This window comes from Oreochromis niloticus, linkage group LG20 (genome assembly GCF_001858045.2).
Source record: "Oreochromis niloticus isolate F11D_XX linkage group LG20, O_niloticus_UMD_NMBU, whole genome shotgun sequence".
Taxonomy (NCBI): domain Eukaryota; kingdom Metazoa; phylum Chordata; class Actinopteri; order Cichliformes; family Cichlidae; genus Oreochromis; species Oreochromis niloticus.
The window spans coordinates 5,746,901-5,764,397 of record NC_031984.2 but is presented as its reverse complement, the minus strand read 5'-3'; the positions used below and the strand labels follow the sequence as shown (position 1 = coordinate 5,764,397).

The 17,497-nt window shown below is 41.1% G+C and overlaps 2 protein-coding genes and 1 long non-coding RNA gene across 3 annotated transcripts in view; 2 read left to right on the top strand and 1 right to left on the bottom strand.

Annotated features, from left to right (window-relative positions):
* The first annotated feature begins 355 nt into the window (after window positions 1-355).
* LOC106097464 (uncharacterized) overlaps window positions 356-17,497 on the top strand; it is an 84,283-nt gene continuing 67,141 nt past the window's right edge. The window contains exon 1 of the long non-coding RNA XR_003215444.1: window positions 356-462. This is a non-coding gene — a long non-coding RNA (uncharacterized LOC106097464). The remainder of the gene's footprint in view (window positions 463-17,497) is intronic.
* LOC109196121 (uncharacterized) lies at window positions 1,141-3,636 on the top strand. The gene is made up of 5 exons (XM_025901470.1): window positions 1,141-1,362; window positions 1,590-1,736; window positions 2,472-2,573; window positions 3,236-3,273; window positions 3,356-3,636. Exons 1-5 carry the CDS (start codon window positions 1,248-1,250, stop codon window positions 3,467-3,469), a joined length of 516 nt encoding a protein of 171 aa, XP_025757255.1. The 5' UTR covers window positions 1,141-1,247; the 3' UTR covers window positions 3,470-3,636.
* Window positions 7,984-9,677, bottom strand: LOC112843240 (helicase SWR1). The gene is made up of 2 exons (XM_025901438.1): window positions 8,546-9,677; window positions 7,984-8,467 (listed from the first exon to the last, which is right to left on the bottom strand). The coding sequence occupies exons 1-2, from the start codon at window positions 9,661-9,663 to the stop codon at window positions 7,984-7,986; spliced, it is 1,602 nt and encodes a 533-aa protein (XP_025757223.1). The 5' UTR covers window positions 9,664-9,677.

Genomic DNA, 17,497 nt, shown 5'->3' with positions numbered 1-17,497 from the left:
CTTCCAGCGTGATCTCCAGGATCCAGACCTGCACACGCTCAGACTGCGGGGATTTATCTGCCTTGTAGGAGGATCGCATCACTCACCCCGACTGGGGTGTGTGTGTGTGTGTGTGTGTGTGTGTGTGTGTGTGTGTGTGTGTGTGTGTGTGTGTGTGTGTGTGTGTGTGTGTGTGTGTGTGTGTGTGTGTGGTGTGTGTGTGTGTGTGTGTGTGTGTGTGTGTGTGTGTGTGTGTGTGTGTGTGTGTGTGTGTGTGTGTGTGTGTGTGTGTGTGTGTGTGTGTGTGTGTGTGTGTGTTGTGTGTGTGTGTGTGTGTGTGTGTGTGTGTGTGTGTGTGTGTGTGTGTGTGTGCTCATCATTAAGAGAAGTAAGAAGTTCCTGGTTTGAAGTGAAGAAGAGAAGCAGCATTAAACCATCAGAGCTCTGAGATGAAACACACTTTGGTCTGCTTCATCTTCCTCAGTGAGTAAATTCTCTTCTTATTTCTGTCACTTTCTCTCTTCTAAGTCTTATTTGTCTCCATTTTATTTTCATTTGTAGCTTGTTATTGTACGCTGAACCTGTAATCAAGTCCTTTTCCTCTACTCTTCTTTGAAAGCAAAACTTATAATAGTAGAGCTGATGAAACAACACTCTGTTTCATTTCTTCTTTTAATGAGCTGAAGAGCAACAGCACAGTGAGCGGTGAAAACCTGAAAACTCTGGATGATTAGCAGCACATCTAAAACATTTCACATGCAAACATAAAAAGAGCTGATGATGATGATGATGATGATGTCATCAAAGAGGAATAAAAGTCCAAATTCATTTTTGTATCTTTTTCACAACCTTAAACTCTGAATCTTCCACATCAGATGCTTTGTGTTCGTGTATAAAACAGGAAGTTTGCTGTTTGCAAATAAAAACAGAAAAATGAAGTTAACTGAACTTCTGTGATCAGTTAAAATTAATAATCACCTGTCACATTTAATCTATAGTAAGATTGTAACTAATGATTGTTCATCCTTTCAGCAGCACTTCAGGATGGAAACACTGGTTTGGTCAAAGCACAAACTCTCACCCACAGAGCAGAGGAAGGAGGAAACATCACAGTTAAATGCAGCTTTTATTCCTCAGGAAGCAGGAAACTGTTCTGTAAGGAAAAATGTGAAAATGGAAACATTCTTGTGGAAACATCTGATGATGCAGCTCAGAACGGCAGATACAGCATTAAATATGAAAACAAAGGTGTTACCTCATCTGATATTATGTATGTGAGCATCACACAGCTGAACCAGTCTGACTCAGGACGGTACAGGTGCTCTTTGGTCAGAGACTGGAGGCCAGATGGAAACGATGATTTTGAGCTGATTGTCACAGCAGGTGAGTTTCTGCTAACAGTCGTGTTTGTCTTTGAAGGTGTGACAGAAGTTTCCCGTCTCAAAGGCAGCTACTTTTCTTTCAAATCACCTACAGATGTTATATTTATCTGAAACATCAAGTTTCATCAGTTCTGCTGTCAAACAGCCCATAACCACGTCAGTCACATGCAGATATATAAACTGCTTCAAGTGGTCTTATTATGACTCTGATGGTTTCATTGTTCACAGCTTCAACCACTTCAACACCAAACGGGACTCTGAGACCTTTTTCAGCTTCAGTGTTTCTCTCATCAGCCTCCACACCACCAACAACACAGAGTTTAAGCTCAGCTTCAGGAAGCTCCACACCTTCATCAGCCTCCTCTGGAAGTTCAGGTACGTTATATATTTTTATATGTATGTAGATTTACATGTGTTGAAGATCCATTAATGAGTGAACGACACAAGAATGACACATTAAGAGCTGTGGAAGAATCACTCTGATCTTTTAGGGAAGTAAAACAGAAAAACTGTAGAAATAAATGAAAAATAAGTTTACACCACAGCAGGTCAGCAGCTGAGAGAGAACATGGCTGACTTCCTCAGAGCAGCACTACATGAGATCTGTGCTAGATGACAGATATAGACTGTGATTAGTCACTGTTTGGTTTCAGAGCTTTTTCACAACTGTCAGTGTAACAGACGCAGACAGAGTAAAGCATTGTGGGAGCTGTAGTTGTTACTGAGTGTTTGAAGCAGAATGAGGAGCTGCTCAAGTTTTACCAGAAAGAACAACAGCAGGTACTTAATACAGAAAACTTGGTGAAACTATAAATACTTTCTATGCTTCTGAGTAACTACTTCATTCATTTAAAAAAAAAAACAAAAAAAAAAAACAATTCAGTACTCAACAGGAGCAACACGATGACGATCGCGCACACTGCCTCAAATGGCCCAACAGCCCAGCTTTTCCTCTTTATATGCCCCGCCCACAATTATGAGAGGAAACACCTGAGGTCAGAAGGAGGAGGACAAATCCTGTAGAGGAGGAGGAGCCACACACACGTTCACACCATCACTGCTGTAACAACTGTTTACACTGTGTGAGTCAAAGAAATCTTCTCTGTTAAGCTCTTGCAGATGTGCTGCTTTATGTGCGGCTGGTTCTGGTCGTTGTCATCAGCATCTTTTTAGGATCTTTGCTGATGAAGAGGAGAGCCGTTAAACCCAGAGGTGAGGCTACAGGAAACACATGACATCAGTGTTTTCATCACTTCAGAGCTCATCACACTAATGCACATTCATTTCCTGGAGACTAAACCTGATTAAACAAGTTTTAATAGTAAACATTTAGCAGTACACATTGTAGGAAATTACTCATAATGTCACAGTGGAAACAGATTTATGTCCTAACAGGATTCAGTAAAAAAAAAATGCAAAGAAAATGCCTGAAATCAGCTTCTGTCTGTCAACAGATGCAGTTTATTTAGTAGGAAAATATCATTTTCATCAGATTATTTACAGAAAAGCCAAACAGAACATGGCTCAGAGATTCTTCCTCAACAAAATAATCATAGTTAGTCTAATTCTCCTGTAACAGACAACCTGATAAAAGTGTCCATCAAGGTTATGAGTTAACTAAAATTAAAACTAGTAAACTTTGCAAAAGTGAAATTAACTAAAATGATATTTAATAAAATCAAATAAAAATATAGAGGAACTGTTCTTAGTTTGCTGTTATTGTGGTTCATATTGGCGGCACATGCATCAGGACTAAGAACAGTAACTGATTACTGCCAGTTATCATCGTTGATCCTGAGTTTCATCCTCAGGTTCTACTTGGTGGAACACGTCTTAAAGACTGATGTTTATTTTCTGATCTGCATGTTTTTCAGGACCTCCTGTGGAATCTGAGCGTGCTGACATCACACAGGTGAGTTTTAGGAATTGTGAGACACCTGAGCTTCATCACAGCTTGATTTGTATCAATCAGCTGGTTTGATCTCCTTCTGCAGGACAACCAGTTGTGTGAAGAGATCAGAGAGGAGGACAGACAGAGCAGCTCACCTCCTGCAGGAGTGTCTTCAGTGTACGCTACACCAAAAGCCTCCAACCAGATGGAGATGTAAACACAGACCTCTGCAGCCTCTCCACCTCTGCTCACAACAAAGTAAAACTGTGGTCTGATTTTAAGCTCTTTGATTTTTACTATATCATCTCTTTCTGCCAGCTAATATTAATGATGAGGAATGCACAAAGTCAATGTAGACTGTCTGGTCCCAGTTTATTAGGTACAGCTAGTTCAAAAGAGTCTAATAATAAATTCTTCAGTTGTTAGTTGGTATTATTTTTATATATTATTATTATTACTATTAGTGCTGCTGTTAATTTGTTTTGCATTAGTGTTTTAGATATTTTCATTATTTTTGTTCATTTCTGCTTCATCAACACACTGAGGGCAACGTTATCATTTAATTTAGATTCTGACGTTTGACGTCACTTTTCCTTCAGACTAACGATGACATGAATGCAGATGATTACACTGAAGTGGATTTCCCATATTCCCACCACCAACAGCGCCCCCCAGTGGTGATGCAGCTGGTGTCGTCTCCTCCAGACTTCAGGCACATGCCAGCCCTGCCAACCACACCACAGATCTCCTCTGCTGCTGAAAAACATCAGCAGTGATGCTGTTGATGGAACTTCAGTGACTAACAGATGAACACAGTTCATAAAACAGTTTATGACATTTATCACCTACAGACAAACAATTAGCCTCAGTTTAAAGCTATTTTATTACAGCTACTTATAGTTTATTTTAAAAGATAATTGATTCTGTTTTTCATTTTCTTAAACTGGAATATTTCCCAGTTTGAAAAACTATTCTTGCTATTGTGATTCTGTAGGACAGATTCAGTGAAAGAGCTGCACAAAATGATGCATATAGGAGGGAGTATGGAGAGTTATTAGATCAGCCAGCAGGTATGCTGTTCTTGGAGGGAGGTTCTTGGAGGGAGGTCCTTAGACGTAGTCATCAAAAAGGCTCCAGGTTCAGGGGCGGATCTAGAAGGGTTGCATGGGGTGGCAAGTGCCACCCTAAAATGATCTCTTGCCACCCCAGTTTTGCATATGACAGTGTTGTTCATTAAAATAAGATAGCATTAACACTTTGAGTGTAGTTACAGTCAACAGTGAATATAAATGCTAAAACTGAATATATTGCATAGTGTCCCCCCCCCCCCCCCCCCCCTCCACCATTAACAAATGGTTAAGCCCATAGCTCAGACTGGCTTTTTTCTTGTTTTCAGTAGCAAGCGATGCTTATGATTGTGCCAGAGCACATTTTGAAAAACACCATGGGAATTTCGGATTTCACACAGGTGGTTGGATGTTACACTCTGGAAATGGAATGAAGGTGAGTGTTATTAACCCTCTGTGGTCCACGGACACGCTGCACCTCCAAATCACATGACTGATTTAAGCTGACTTTTGTCCCGTCTTCCTTCTCTCACCCCAACGGGTTGCAGCAGATGGCCCCGCCCCTCCCTGAGCCTGGTTCAGCCGCAGGTTTCTTCCCGTTAAAAGAGTTTTTCCTTCCCACTGTCACTGCTTGCTCAATCGGGGGTCAAATGATTGTTGGGTTTTTTCTCTGAATGTATTATTGTAGGGCCTACCTCAAGGGCGTAGATTTGGTTTTGGCATTGGTGGGGACGGGTGTTTCAACCACCGAACCCCGCCCTGTTTCTTTTTTTTTTTTTTTTTTTTTTCTCCTTTTCGTCTTTGCTTCTTGATAAAAAAGAAGAAATATACTTGCCTACATATGCTATTCTACATGCTATTAAACAGTTTAAAATTACAATTCATAGTTTTATATGTGAATTATATAATGTTAAATTACTATTAAACAAATGACTAAGTATTTTAGACTTTAGTTTACTTTGATTTTATTCCACATAAATCAGGTATCATACAAAAATAAAAATAGCTTCAAATACAGTCAAGACAATAAAAGAATATAACTTTAAGGACTTGAATGTGGGATGGAGCGATTTCGCAGGTCTTTCCTCCCCACTGCTGTCAGACTCCACAACAAAGACTTTTGCAGCTGATCAAACACACATGTGCAATAAGACGTAAGTTGTATTTTTACTCAGTTGTATATAACATTTGTATTCTATTTTATTCTACTATTTTATTCTATTCTGTACAGTTGTGTACAGTATATTATTCTTGTATTCTAATTTTTGCTATATAACTTTGCACTGTCCACTTTCTGCTGTGACAAAACGAAAGGGAATCTTATCTTATCTTAACACGATTACTTCAGTTATAGTACACCAACTTCTCTTATACATTAGCACTAAGAGAACACTAAATGAACTGGTGGTTTTTGTCGATAAAACTCATCTAAGATGACCACAAAATTATTCTGTGCTTGATGTGCCTCACCTTCGGCCCTGGCTTTTCCCCTCTGACTGCACTAGGACATATTGCCACCTGATAAAATAACACATTGATTCGTGCCATATAAAAAGTGAGACATGTCAATTCAGATTCATTGTCAAATCTACACTAATCAATTTACATCAGCAGCCTAACAATTGTAGTGCAAACTGCACTACAAAATCATGACTACCTCATGATATTTTGTCTCAAAAATTAACCCTATGAATATGTCAGTGCCACTAGGATGAAATTATTGTGTCACCAACATTTTACCGTTAGACATATAATTTTAACAGCCTCTGTAAACTAATATCCTGGCTTGCTCGAGGCTGCCGTTTTCTCTGACAGTTTCAATCAAAATTAGAAATGCTACTCTGAGACTGAGATAAGTAACAGTGCTGCCTGTTGTGCAGTTAGTTTACAAAACACGTTATTCATGGTTATGTAGCCAAGTACAGGATAGGGTAGGGAATATTAAAATAAGATGAAGAGAATGGGCCAATAGCTAGATTCGTAGGAGGGATAAAGTGAGTTGCGTGGAGAAGAATGACTGGAGCCACAGGTAAAGTTGCTTTGAATTGTATTAACTATTTAGCAACAAGTTAACAGCACTTCATAAACAGGAATGAAAACACGAGATAATATACAGTGACAGCAATAATAATAACAATCAGAATCTTATCTGAGCTCAGATATGTCAGTCTTGCCGGCTTAATAGTCAGTGTTCAGTCGAGTCAAATCCAAAAGGTCAAAAGTCTGTGATTGGTGCGATTTCGTCCTACCGCACTGTTGCAATTGTTCGTGAGAGAAGAGCAACCTGCCCTTCTGGGCCAACTCGGAATGGCTGTGGTTCGGTTCAAAGGGAAAGGCTCGCCATCTTCCTCGTCAGGAAGAAATCCAGGTCTCACGATCCCACAAAAAAACCTAGCCTGTAAACAACAGGGCTATTACTAATTCAATTCACACTCTAATGATATATATGGCCATATGTAAATAATGTAAGTGCTATAACAAAACAAGCACAAAACATTAATTCTAATTTCTAACTATAGTCTACAGTGCATCTTAATCATGAATGCAATCTTTAAATCACAATCAGCTTATTCTATCATCAAGGTGCACATTTCTATCAGAAATAAACCATGAACTATGGTAGATTATTTTTTATAGTACTGCCCCTTTAACTGAATTACAGGAGCATTGCTTTGCACTGCATAGCAATGAAGCAATATGTTAATTACACTCAATGTACATAATAAAATTACCAAAAAATATACAAAAGCCCACAGGCTGTAGTTTTACAGTATGTGGTAAGGCATTGGCACAATAAGAATATGCAGGGATATCTATACAATGTCGCTCAAGCATCAAATGTAACAAAAAAATAAAATAGATTCATAACCTTTAAGATCAAAATTAACTTATCCCATCATCTTATTTTAGTGCATTTAATATTCAACAAGTAATACTAAACCATCATCAGCACACAAGCTGAGTGCTCAAAGTAGCTGAACTCCGTGAGAAACCCCGTGTGTTCTCCCACAGTGAAAACGTGGTCAGCTACAGCTATGGGCATTAGGCTAGTTAGCTTTCAATTAGCCTGATTCGCCCAGTCCCAGTTTAACTCACCAGCACGCTTCTAATGTTCAACTCTCAGAGAGGATCTTGTCCGTTTCACCCGCACCCGTGCAGATCTACAACATTGAAATTGGGCCATTATATTCCCGTTAACTTCTTGTTAGCTTTTTAGCTTCAAGGTTAGCTTAACAGCTTCCGACTCACCGCGATGGTTTCAAAGTCCAAAATGTTCACAACAGATCAGGTCCGTTCCTCCAAGGTCCATGCAGATCTCCAGTATGGATATTTGCTCAATTTATCGAGTTAATAGTTATTTTCCAGCAACAAGCTTGGCGGTGAAAATCAGCGATGGTCTCGTGCACCTCCTTCTCTCTCTGTGTCTGAGCACAAGTGACGGTACAGAGCAGGGGAAGGCGGGGCTTGTTACCTCCTAACCAGTAGGGGGTGTTAAATATACTCTTTGGGGTTTTATTTTTATATTTATATTATTTATCCTTTATTATTGATTTACTTTAGCTCAACTCTGTGATTAACAGAGTAATGATGAATCAAAATTAACAATAACATGTTGTAGTGCATTACTGAGTCGTGTAAACTCACTGGGTTACATCCTCCCCTCTTAAATCTCATGCACGTCCCCGTGCATGGTTCTAGTGGAATAGTCAACATCATTAGCAAGGGAGTCGATGAAAGCTTTGTTCAATCCTTGAAAGAGTGATTTAACCACTGTTACTAGTGGGTTACCTAGCTGAGGATAAGTGAGTCTTTGGGACGGTTGGCGAATTCTTTCAGATCTTCTGATCTGTGTTTCTGTTTGCAAGGTGTCAGGTTCGTCATCATTTTCAACTTGTCTTTCAGGTGAAAGTTGATGAGTTGAGTTCTCTGACAACGGTGAATCTGACAAACTGGTCGACAAAACATTTTTGTCTTTTCGAGTATCTGTTTCAGACTCACTTGGTGTGTTGTTTTGTAGGCTTGTGTCACTTTCACTTCGTCGTAAGTTTGCTTCACTTCCACGTTCTGTCGGAGGTAGGTCTGTTTCACTGTCCATTTGAGGTAAGTTGGTGTTAGTTGAACTTCCAATTTCGCCATCAGGTAAGTATGTTTCAGTTTCGTTCTCAGTTTCCTGCTCAGGTAAGTATGTTTCAGTTTCGTTCTCAATTTCCTGCTCAGGTAAGTATGTTTCAGTTTCGTTCTCAGTTTCCTTTCCAGGTAAGTCTGTCATGTCCGGTAATGTATTAGATCGTTCGTTATCATTTACAGGATCTTTGTTTTGTTTGAATCCTTGTGTTGGTGGTATGGCACATACTTGGTAAAAATGTCTGTCTTTCACTTGTGGAGGTTCAGGGTAATAAAACTCATCTTCCTCTTCCTCAAGTGTTTGGTCTGAGTCAACTTCCAAAGCTGAAATTTGTCTCGTGCGTGGTCTGTTAGTTTTTGTGACTTGCTCAGGTTCATGCTCTGTTGGTGAGAGAAATCCACAGGGAAGTAACAGATCTCTGTGGAGCGTTCTGTTGGGTCCATCTCCGTTTTCTGGTTTTACAGTATATACTGGTAAGTTTTCCATTTGTTTGGTAACAATATACACTGTTTGCTCCCATTTGTCCGCTAATTTGTGCTTCTCTCTCAGGCGGAGATTCCGAACCAAGACTTGATCTCCCACATCTAGTGTGGATTCACGGATGATTTTGTCAAATCGTTTCTTGTTTTTGTCTGCTACTTTCTGGGAGTTTTTGATGGCTATTTCGTAGCTCTGTTCGAGGTAGCTTTTCAACTGCTTGACGTATTGAGAGTGAGTCACGTGTGGCTTGTTTGGTTGTGGCAAACCAAAGGCAATATCAATGGGCAAGCGAGGCTGTCTACCAAACATTAACTCATAAGGAGAATAGCCTGTTACATCATTTTTTGTACAGTTATAAGCGTGAGTAAGTGGTTTTACAAAGTCACGCCAGTGGTGTTTCTCGGTGTCTTTCAAGGTACCGAGCATACTGAGTAACGTGCGATTGTATCGCTCAACAGGGTTGCCACGAGGATGATAAGGACTTGTTCGGACTTTGCGGATACCGAGCAGAGAGCACAGTTCTTTGATTGTACGCGATTCAAAGTCTCTCCCTTGATCGCTATGAAGTCGCTCTGGAAAGCCATAATGAACTAGGAAGTTCTCCCATAAGTTCTTTGCAACGGTGGTGGCTTTCTGGTCTTTGGTTGGAATGGACACAGCATACTTTGTAAAATGATCTGTGATCACTAGGACGTCTTTAGTGTTTTTACTGTCTGGTTCTATTGAGAGGAAGTCCATGCAGACTAGCTCCATGGGCCTAGAAGTTTTAATATTTACCAGAGGAGCAGCCTTATCTGGCAGGGCTTTTCTACGGACACATCTCTCGCAAGCTTTCACTTTCTTTTCGACATCAATTGCCATTTTTGGCCAGTAGAAACGTGACCGAATGAGTTCCAGTGTGCGTTCGACCCCTAAATGCCCCATGTTGTCATGAAGATTAAGCATAACTGTATGGCGTAAGGAATCAGGAAGGACTAACTGCAACAAGGTCTCTGGCCCCAACTGGCGTTTCCGGTACAGCAAGTCATTTTGAAGATCAAGACGTTTCCACTCCCTTAACAATAAGAGAACATCGTGAGACTCTGACTTAGTATTGGCTGGTGGACGTGAGTCAGCTGCCAGCAGCTTGATGACTTCACTAATGGCTGGATCTTTTCTTTGCAGGTTGACAAGATCAGTATGGGTGTATCTGGGTAAGGCTAGGAGATTGTTATCAATGCCTTCTTCTTGGAACATGTCTGGGATGGCAACTGCAGACATGGCAAGTGACTGGACTAGAGCACAAGAGGGTTCAGTCTGGTCCATGGCCATATGTCTTTGACAGGCTGCCATCACGGTATCAGATTGAAGTTGGAGCTCGACATCTTTGACTGAAGACAAGAGATGGGATCTGAACTTATCAATGCGCTGACATTCCTGGGTAAAAACTGGATCGTCTTCAGGTTTGGCATGTGGTTTCCTAGATAGTCCATCTGCATCAAGATTTTGTCTCCCAGCTCTGTACTTAATGTCAAAGTTATAGGTGGACAATGCAGCCAACCAGCGATAACTTGTGGCATCAAGCTTTGCTGTGGTTAGAAGGTAAGTCAATGGATTATTGTCAGTGATGACTGTGAATGTGTTCCCATATAAATAGTCATGAAACTTGTCAGTTATGGCCCACTTTAAAGCTAGAAATTCTAACTTGTGGGCGGGGTATCTAGCTTCACTACGGGATAGACCACGACTTGCATAGGCTATAACCTGTGTGGTTCCATTCTGCACTTGATAAAGAGCTGCCCCAAGTCCGGTTGTACTGGCATCTGTGTGTACCAGATAAGGTAGCTTTGCATCGGCATACCCAAGGACTGGTGAGGTGGTGAGTTTTTCAATAATCGTTTGAAATGATTTCTGGCACTCTGGTCCCCAACGATCACCAAAGGGTTCTTTGGGGTTAAGATACTTTGGATCACTGGGTGGGTTTTTGCAATGCTTTCGTCTCGGAGGATAGCCAGCTGTGAGGGAGGTGAGGGGCTTCACAATTTTTGAGTAATCTTTGACAAATCTCCGGTAATAACCAGTAAAACCAAGAAACGATTGGAGTTCTTTTAAGGTTTGGGGTCTCGGCCAGGTTTTGAGTGCTTCAGTTTTTTCAGGGTCAGTCTTTACGCCGTCTCTAGATACAATGTGGCCTAGATAACGGACTGATGTTTGGAAGAAACGACATTTGTCGGGCGAGAGTTTGAGCCCGTACTCTCGGAGTCGCTCAAGAACATGAATGAGTCGGGTCTCATGATCTTCAAGGGAACTGGAAAAGACTATCAAATCATCTAAAAAGACTAACACTTCTTTCAGATTGATGTCTTTCATACACTTTTCCATAAGCCTTTGGAAAGTGCTTGGGGCATTTGTTATTCCCTGGGGCATACGATTAAATTCGTAGAAGCCGAAGGGGCACACGAAGGCTGTCTTTGGCTTATCTTCTTCGCACATTTCGATTTGATAGTACCCTGACTTAAGGTCCATCACAGAGAACCACTGAGATCCTGCAAGAGCAGAAAATGACTCCTCTAAGTTTGGCAGGGCATATGCATCGCGGATGGTCTGCAAGTTAAGCTTCCGAAAATCAATGCATAACCGCACATCACCATTCTTTTTGTGGACCACCACTATCGGTGATGAGAATGGAGATTCAGATTCTCTGATTATGCCTGCATCCAAGAGGGCTTGTAAGTGCTTTTTAACTGCCTCGTAATCATGGGGATGAATCGGGCGAGATCTCTGTTTGAAGGGGGTTTCGTCTTTTAAGTTGATGTGATGTTTTATATGTGTGGCATGCCCAAAATCAAGATCATTGTGTGAGAAAACATCGGAGAAACTGTTTAGCTTTTTAGTTATCTTCTCTTTCCACTCTTCAGACAGTGGTGATTCACCAAAGTCGAAACTGAGAGGAGGCCTTGAGTTTGAGGTCTGCTGCTGAGAGTTACACATTGCAGACACCTTTTGGTCACCTTTCTCAGGCTCAGGACATGGCATGACACAATCAGGGGCAACTAACTCAGCAATTACACAGTTAGTGGGCAATGTAATGTCGTGGTTAGTCTCGTTTCTCAGCAACACAGGAACTTTATAAGGACCGTGTTTTGGCAGAGATATAAGGCAACAATCTACAAACACACCACCAGGTAGGGAGCCGGTAGTGGGCTGTTCAATAAGTGCACACTGTTCAGGCTTAGCGTGACTTGCATGCATAAAACCTTCCAGTAGTAGCTTTTGGTTTGCAGGAAGGACTTCTTGGGTTCTACTTCGAAGTTTTACCAAGCCTATCTTGCCACTGTCTGTTTGTTTTTTTCTGGATGCTAATGCCTTTAGCACTTGTTGGTATCCATAAGGGAGTACCTTAAAGTCAGGTAAGGTGCTCTCACAAAGATGCTCATATAAGGGGTCAAGTGTATTTGTGCCAATTAGTAGAGGTGTGTCTGAGTTTGAGCGAATGTCAGGGACAACTAAGGCAAGAGTAGATAGTTCAAGCTCTGACTGATCGAGATCTTTGGGGAACATGATACTCGTCTCAATGTATCCCAAGTAGGGGACTGTCTGACCATTCGCACCTTCGACCTCTAGGAGATCACTGATGGGTTTTATAGGATGATCAGGTAAGTGTTCTTGATAGAAGGATTTGGCAATAGTGGTTACTTGAGAGCCTGAGTCGAGCAAGCAACTACATTCAACGCCGTTGATAACAACTCTGGCTGTGCATTTTCTACCCACAAGTCTTTTGGGAAGTTTAGTCACTGAGTGAACATTAGCTGTTTCACATTGGGCTTTTGTTGTCATTTTCTTAGTGGGACTTTGTTCAGATTTAGCACCCATCTGTCCCGCGACAGGGGCTCCTTCTAGTTTAAATTAAAGGACTCATGGACTGGTCTGGATATTTCCCAGTCTCGCTGCTTTTGTCTGAGGGCATTCCTTTTAGCTGCTACTAGTGCTGGGTTGGGATCATTACTACAGCTGGAAGCGATATGACCATCTTCCCCACACTTGAAACAGTATCCAGGTTTGGGTTTGGCTGACACTGCAGCGATTTGTGGTATCTGTTCCGGCTTGTCCTTTGTTTTGGTACTTGTGTTCTTTTTTGCTTCCTTTTGAGGTTTCTTTGATCTTTTCTCTGTCTTGTCAGCTCTAAGCTGTGCGATTTGAGACCTGAGGTCAGCAATTTGCTTCTGGAGATCAGACGAATTGCTGTCCATTTCATGCTCATAATCGCTCCTACCTTGAGAGCATGTGGTTTGCACATTAGAATACACACGAGTCTTTTGGATCCCCAAATGTTGTTTCATGCGGGTTGCTTTACTTGCCTGTTTGTCCTCCTCGGTGCGTAGTTGGAGAAGTAGCTCCGCAAAATGAGGTGGGTCATCTTTCTTTTGTTCAAGTTGAAGGTTTGTAATCAGTGAGCTGTCCCAACACCCTCTACAAAATTGTCTCAGGAGCTGTTTATTGATGTCACTAGAAGCAATTCCGTCTCTTTTTATGACTAGGTTTAACACTGTGTGCAATCTTTGCAGGTAATGTGAGGGTTTTTCACCTCCATTTTGATTGGTGTTTAAGAAGCGAGCAAAAAGTTCGTCACCGTCCTCTACAGTTGCGTAGGCAGAATCAAGATGTTCAAGGTAAGTTTTGGGGCTTGCTTTTGGCCCAAGAGCTTTCACCAGGTCCGCTGCAGGGGGTGAAAGACTTTCAACAATCTTTCGCACAACTTGAGTTTCGGTGAGCGAGGGATCAGTCAAGCAAAACTCGACACTGCTGCGCCAAGTGTCATAGTCAGTTTCGAAAGGAGGATGTGGAACTCTCCCTGAAAAAGGTTTCAGTCTGTGTTGCAAGTTTGGTGGGGGAACGACTTCACTGCTCTTAACAATGTGCTCTACAATAACTCGCTGCACTTCAGGTGTGCTTAAAATGTTGGGGGGAATCTGAGGGGTTTGTTTCTCGGCCTCTGCAGGTGGGTGAGTATCATTCAAGGCACTTAAATGGTCGCTATTGGGTGTTAAAGGGGAAGAAGGTACAGCCTCATCACTGTGGGGCACTGGCTCTTGTTCAGTGGAAGGCTCAGCTGTGTGGACATCCCCTCCCAATGACTCCCCAATTTTGGCTAGTTCATCCATCAAAAGGTCTTTAAACGATCGGTTGCTTCGTGCTGCCACATCTTTAAGCTGTGACAGGTAAGTTACAGTAGCTGATGCGCTGGTTTCAATGCTATACGCACTGGCTAGGTCTCGAATGTGATAGACAACTTCTGGTTTCACAGTGCAAGGTCTGTCATAAGGCAAATATCTTTTCTCTAGTTCTTTAGCAGTAGCCTCATGTTGAAACTCCACAATAATCTGACCACCAGTTGGTAGCTTAATCTGCCTACTGACAGGACCGAAAGCTTCTAAGAACTCAATTATTTCTTTATCAATGTCTGTGTTAGTTAAACCACTGACCAAAACAGCATTTTGAACTTTAACATTCTCTGTTTTCACAACGTCCATTGTTAGGACACATAAAAGTACCAGTAGTTGAGAAAAAAAACAAGTCACTGTGAAGCTCCAGGCACTCTTAAGTGTTTTATCAAATTTTGGATGGGCTAATAACTCTGCAAACCCTCCTGGCTGGCTCGCCACTTTCTGTAGCCAAGTACAGGATAGGGTAGGGAATATTAAAATAAGATGAAGAGAATGGGCCAATAGCTAGATTCGTAGGAGGGATAAAGTGAGTTGCGTGGAGAAGAATGACTGGAGCCACAGGTAAAGTTGCTTTGAATTGTATTAACTATTTAGCAACAAGTTAACAGCACTTCATAAACAGGAATGAAAACACGAGATAATATACAGTGACAGCAATAATAATAACAATCAGAATCTTATCTGAGCTCAGATATGTCAGTCTTGCCGGCTTAATAGTCAGTGTTCAGTCGAGTCAAATCCAAAAGGTCAAAAGTCTGTGATTGGTGCGATTTCGTCCTACCGCACTGTTGCAATTGTTCGTGAGAGAAGAGCAACCTGCCCTTCTGGGCCAACTCGGAATGGCTGTGGTTCGGTTCAAAGGGAAAGGCTCGCCATCTTCCTCGTCAGGAAGAAATCCAGGTCTCACGATCCCACAAAAAAACCTAGCCTGTAAACAACAGGGCTATTACTAATTCAATTCACACTCTAATGATATATATGGCCATATGTAAATAATGTAAGTGCTATAACAAAACAAGCACAAAACATTAATTCTAATTTCTAACTATAGTCTACAGTGCATCTTAATCATGAATGCAATCTTTAAATCACAATCAGCTTATTCTATCATCAAGGTGCACATTTCTATCAGAAATAAACCATGAACTATGGTAGATTATTTTTTATAGTACTGCCCCTTTAACTGAATTACAGGAGCATTGCTTTGCACTGCATAGCAATGAAGCAATATGTTAATTACACTCAATGTACATAATAAAATTACCAAAAAATATACAAAAGCCCACAGGCTGTAGTTTTACAGTATGTGGTAAGGCATTGGCACAATAAGAATATGCAGGGATATCTATACAATGTCGCTCAAGCATCAAATGTAACAAAAAAATAAAATAGATTCATAACCTTTAAGATCAAAATTAACTTATCCCATCATCTTATTTTAGTGCATTTAATATTCAACAAGTAATACTAAACCATCATCAGCACACAAGCTGAGTGCTCAAAGTAGCTGAACTCCGTGAGAAACCCCGTGTGTTCTCCCACAGTGAAAACGTGGTCAGCTACAGCTATGGGCATTAGGCTAGTTAGCTTTCAATTAGCCTGATTCGCCCAGTCCCAGTTTAACTCACCAGCACGCTTCTAATGTTCAACTCTCAGAGAGGATCTTGTCCGTTTCACCCGCACCCGTGCAGATCTACAACATTGAAATTGGGCCATTATATTCCCGTTAACTTCTTGTTAGCTTTTTAGCTTCAAGGTTAGCTTAACAGCTTCCGACTCACCGCGATGGTTTCAAAGTCCAAAATGTTCACAACAGATCAGGTCCGTTCCTCCAAGGTCCATGCAGATCTCCAGTATGGATATTTGCTCAATTTATCGAGTTAATAGTTATTTTCCAGCAACAAGCTTGGCGGTGAAAATCAGCGATGGTCTCGTGCACCTCCTTCTCTCTCTGTGTCTGAGCACAAGTGACGGTACAGAGCAGGGGAAGGCGGGGCTTGTTACCTCCTAACCAGTAGGGGGTGTTAAATATACTCTTTGGGGTTTTATTTTTATATTTATATTATTTATCCTTTATTATTGATTTACTTTAGCTCAACTCTGTGATTAACAGAGTAATGATGAATCAAAATTAACAATAACATGTTGTAGTGCATTACTGAGTCGTGTAAACTCACTGGGTTACAGTTACATACAATTTTAGACTGATGTGGGCCAAAGCCTAGAATAGCCTGTAACGTTATTATGACGGACACATTTTATGAGTGAGCTTGGCTTTAATTGACTTACAGGTTTCTTTTGAAAAATACTTTCTTATATGCACGTTCTTCCTGTTTTTTGCTGCCGTCCTCCTCTCAGCGCAGGTTTGCCGCTGCTGAAACTAAACAGAGCTCCCTGGAAGGCAGTGTTGCCAACTCCTCAGTAAGGAAAATCGCTATTGGTTGTCCTAAAAGTCGCTAGAAGTCGCTAAATGACGTCATCACCTAATTTGCATAATTGGTCATGCTAATATAATTGTAACCTATGTTGTTGGAGAGAGAAATAACATCGTGGAAGAGACATAAAGTGAGTAAAAAACGTCCTAAATCCATTTAGAGTTTATTTAGAACTACAAATTAAATTTCTTTTAGCAATTATTGTTTTTTTTAATGTCACAATTCCAACCCTGCTCCTTTACCCGGGCTTGGACTGGCAAAAGTGACCCGAAATAGGCACTCTGGTGGAGTTACTTTGTGTGTGTGTGTGTGTGTTTATAAGTAGTTTTAAACCTTGTGATCCACAAAACAGCATACGAGTAAAAGAGTAAAAGAAGAACTGACTGTGTTACAGCACCCACTGCTTGTTGAGAGTAAAAGCGATACGCGCTTTCACGTCTTTTTTTAGCGACTTTTTAAAGAAAAAAAGTCGCTAGGGGGTCTGAAAACTCGCTAAATATAGCGACAAAGTCGCTAAGTTGGCAACACTGCTGGAAGGCTCAGCCAATCACATTGGCCATATTTGTCACATGAGGTCGGACTCCAGTAGAGAACGTAATTTAACTCTTTCTGCACCGCTGGGTGACTGAGACGCTGACAGATCTTTTTTTTTTCTTTCTATCGGGTTTGTTGTTTGTTTGTTTTTACAAGAAGCGATCAAATTATTGGTGGGGACATGTCCCCTCCGTCCATGCCAAATCGACGCCCTTGGTCTACCTTACAATATAAAGCGCGTTGTGATTTAGCGCTATATAAATAAAAATAAGTTGAATTGGATGGGATAACTTTCTCCAAAATTGAAAGGATAAACGACGTACTGGACAATTTCTGATAAAATCAAAAATAATCAAATAATTAAGGCACTAGACAGGTGTACTTAATCATGTGGCAAGT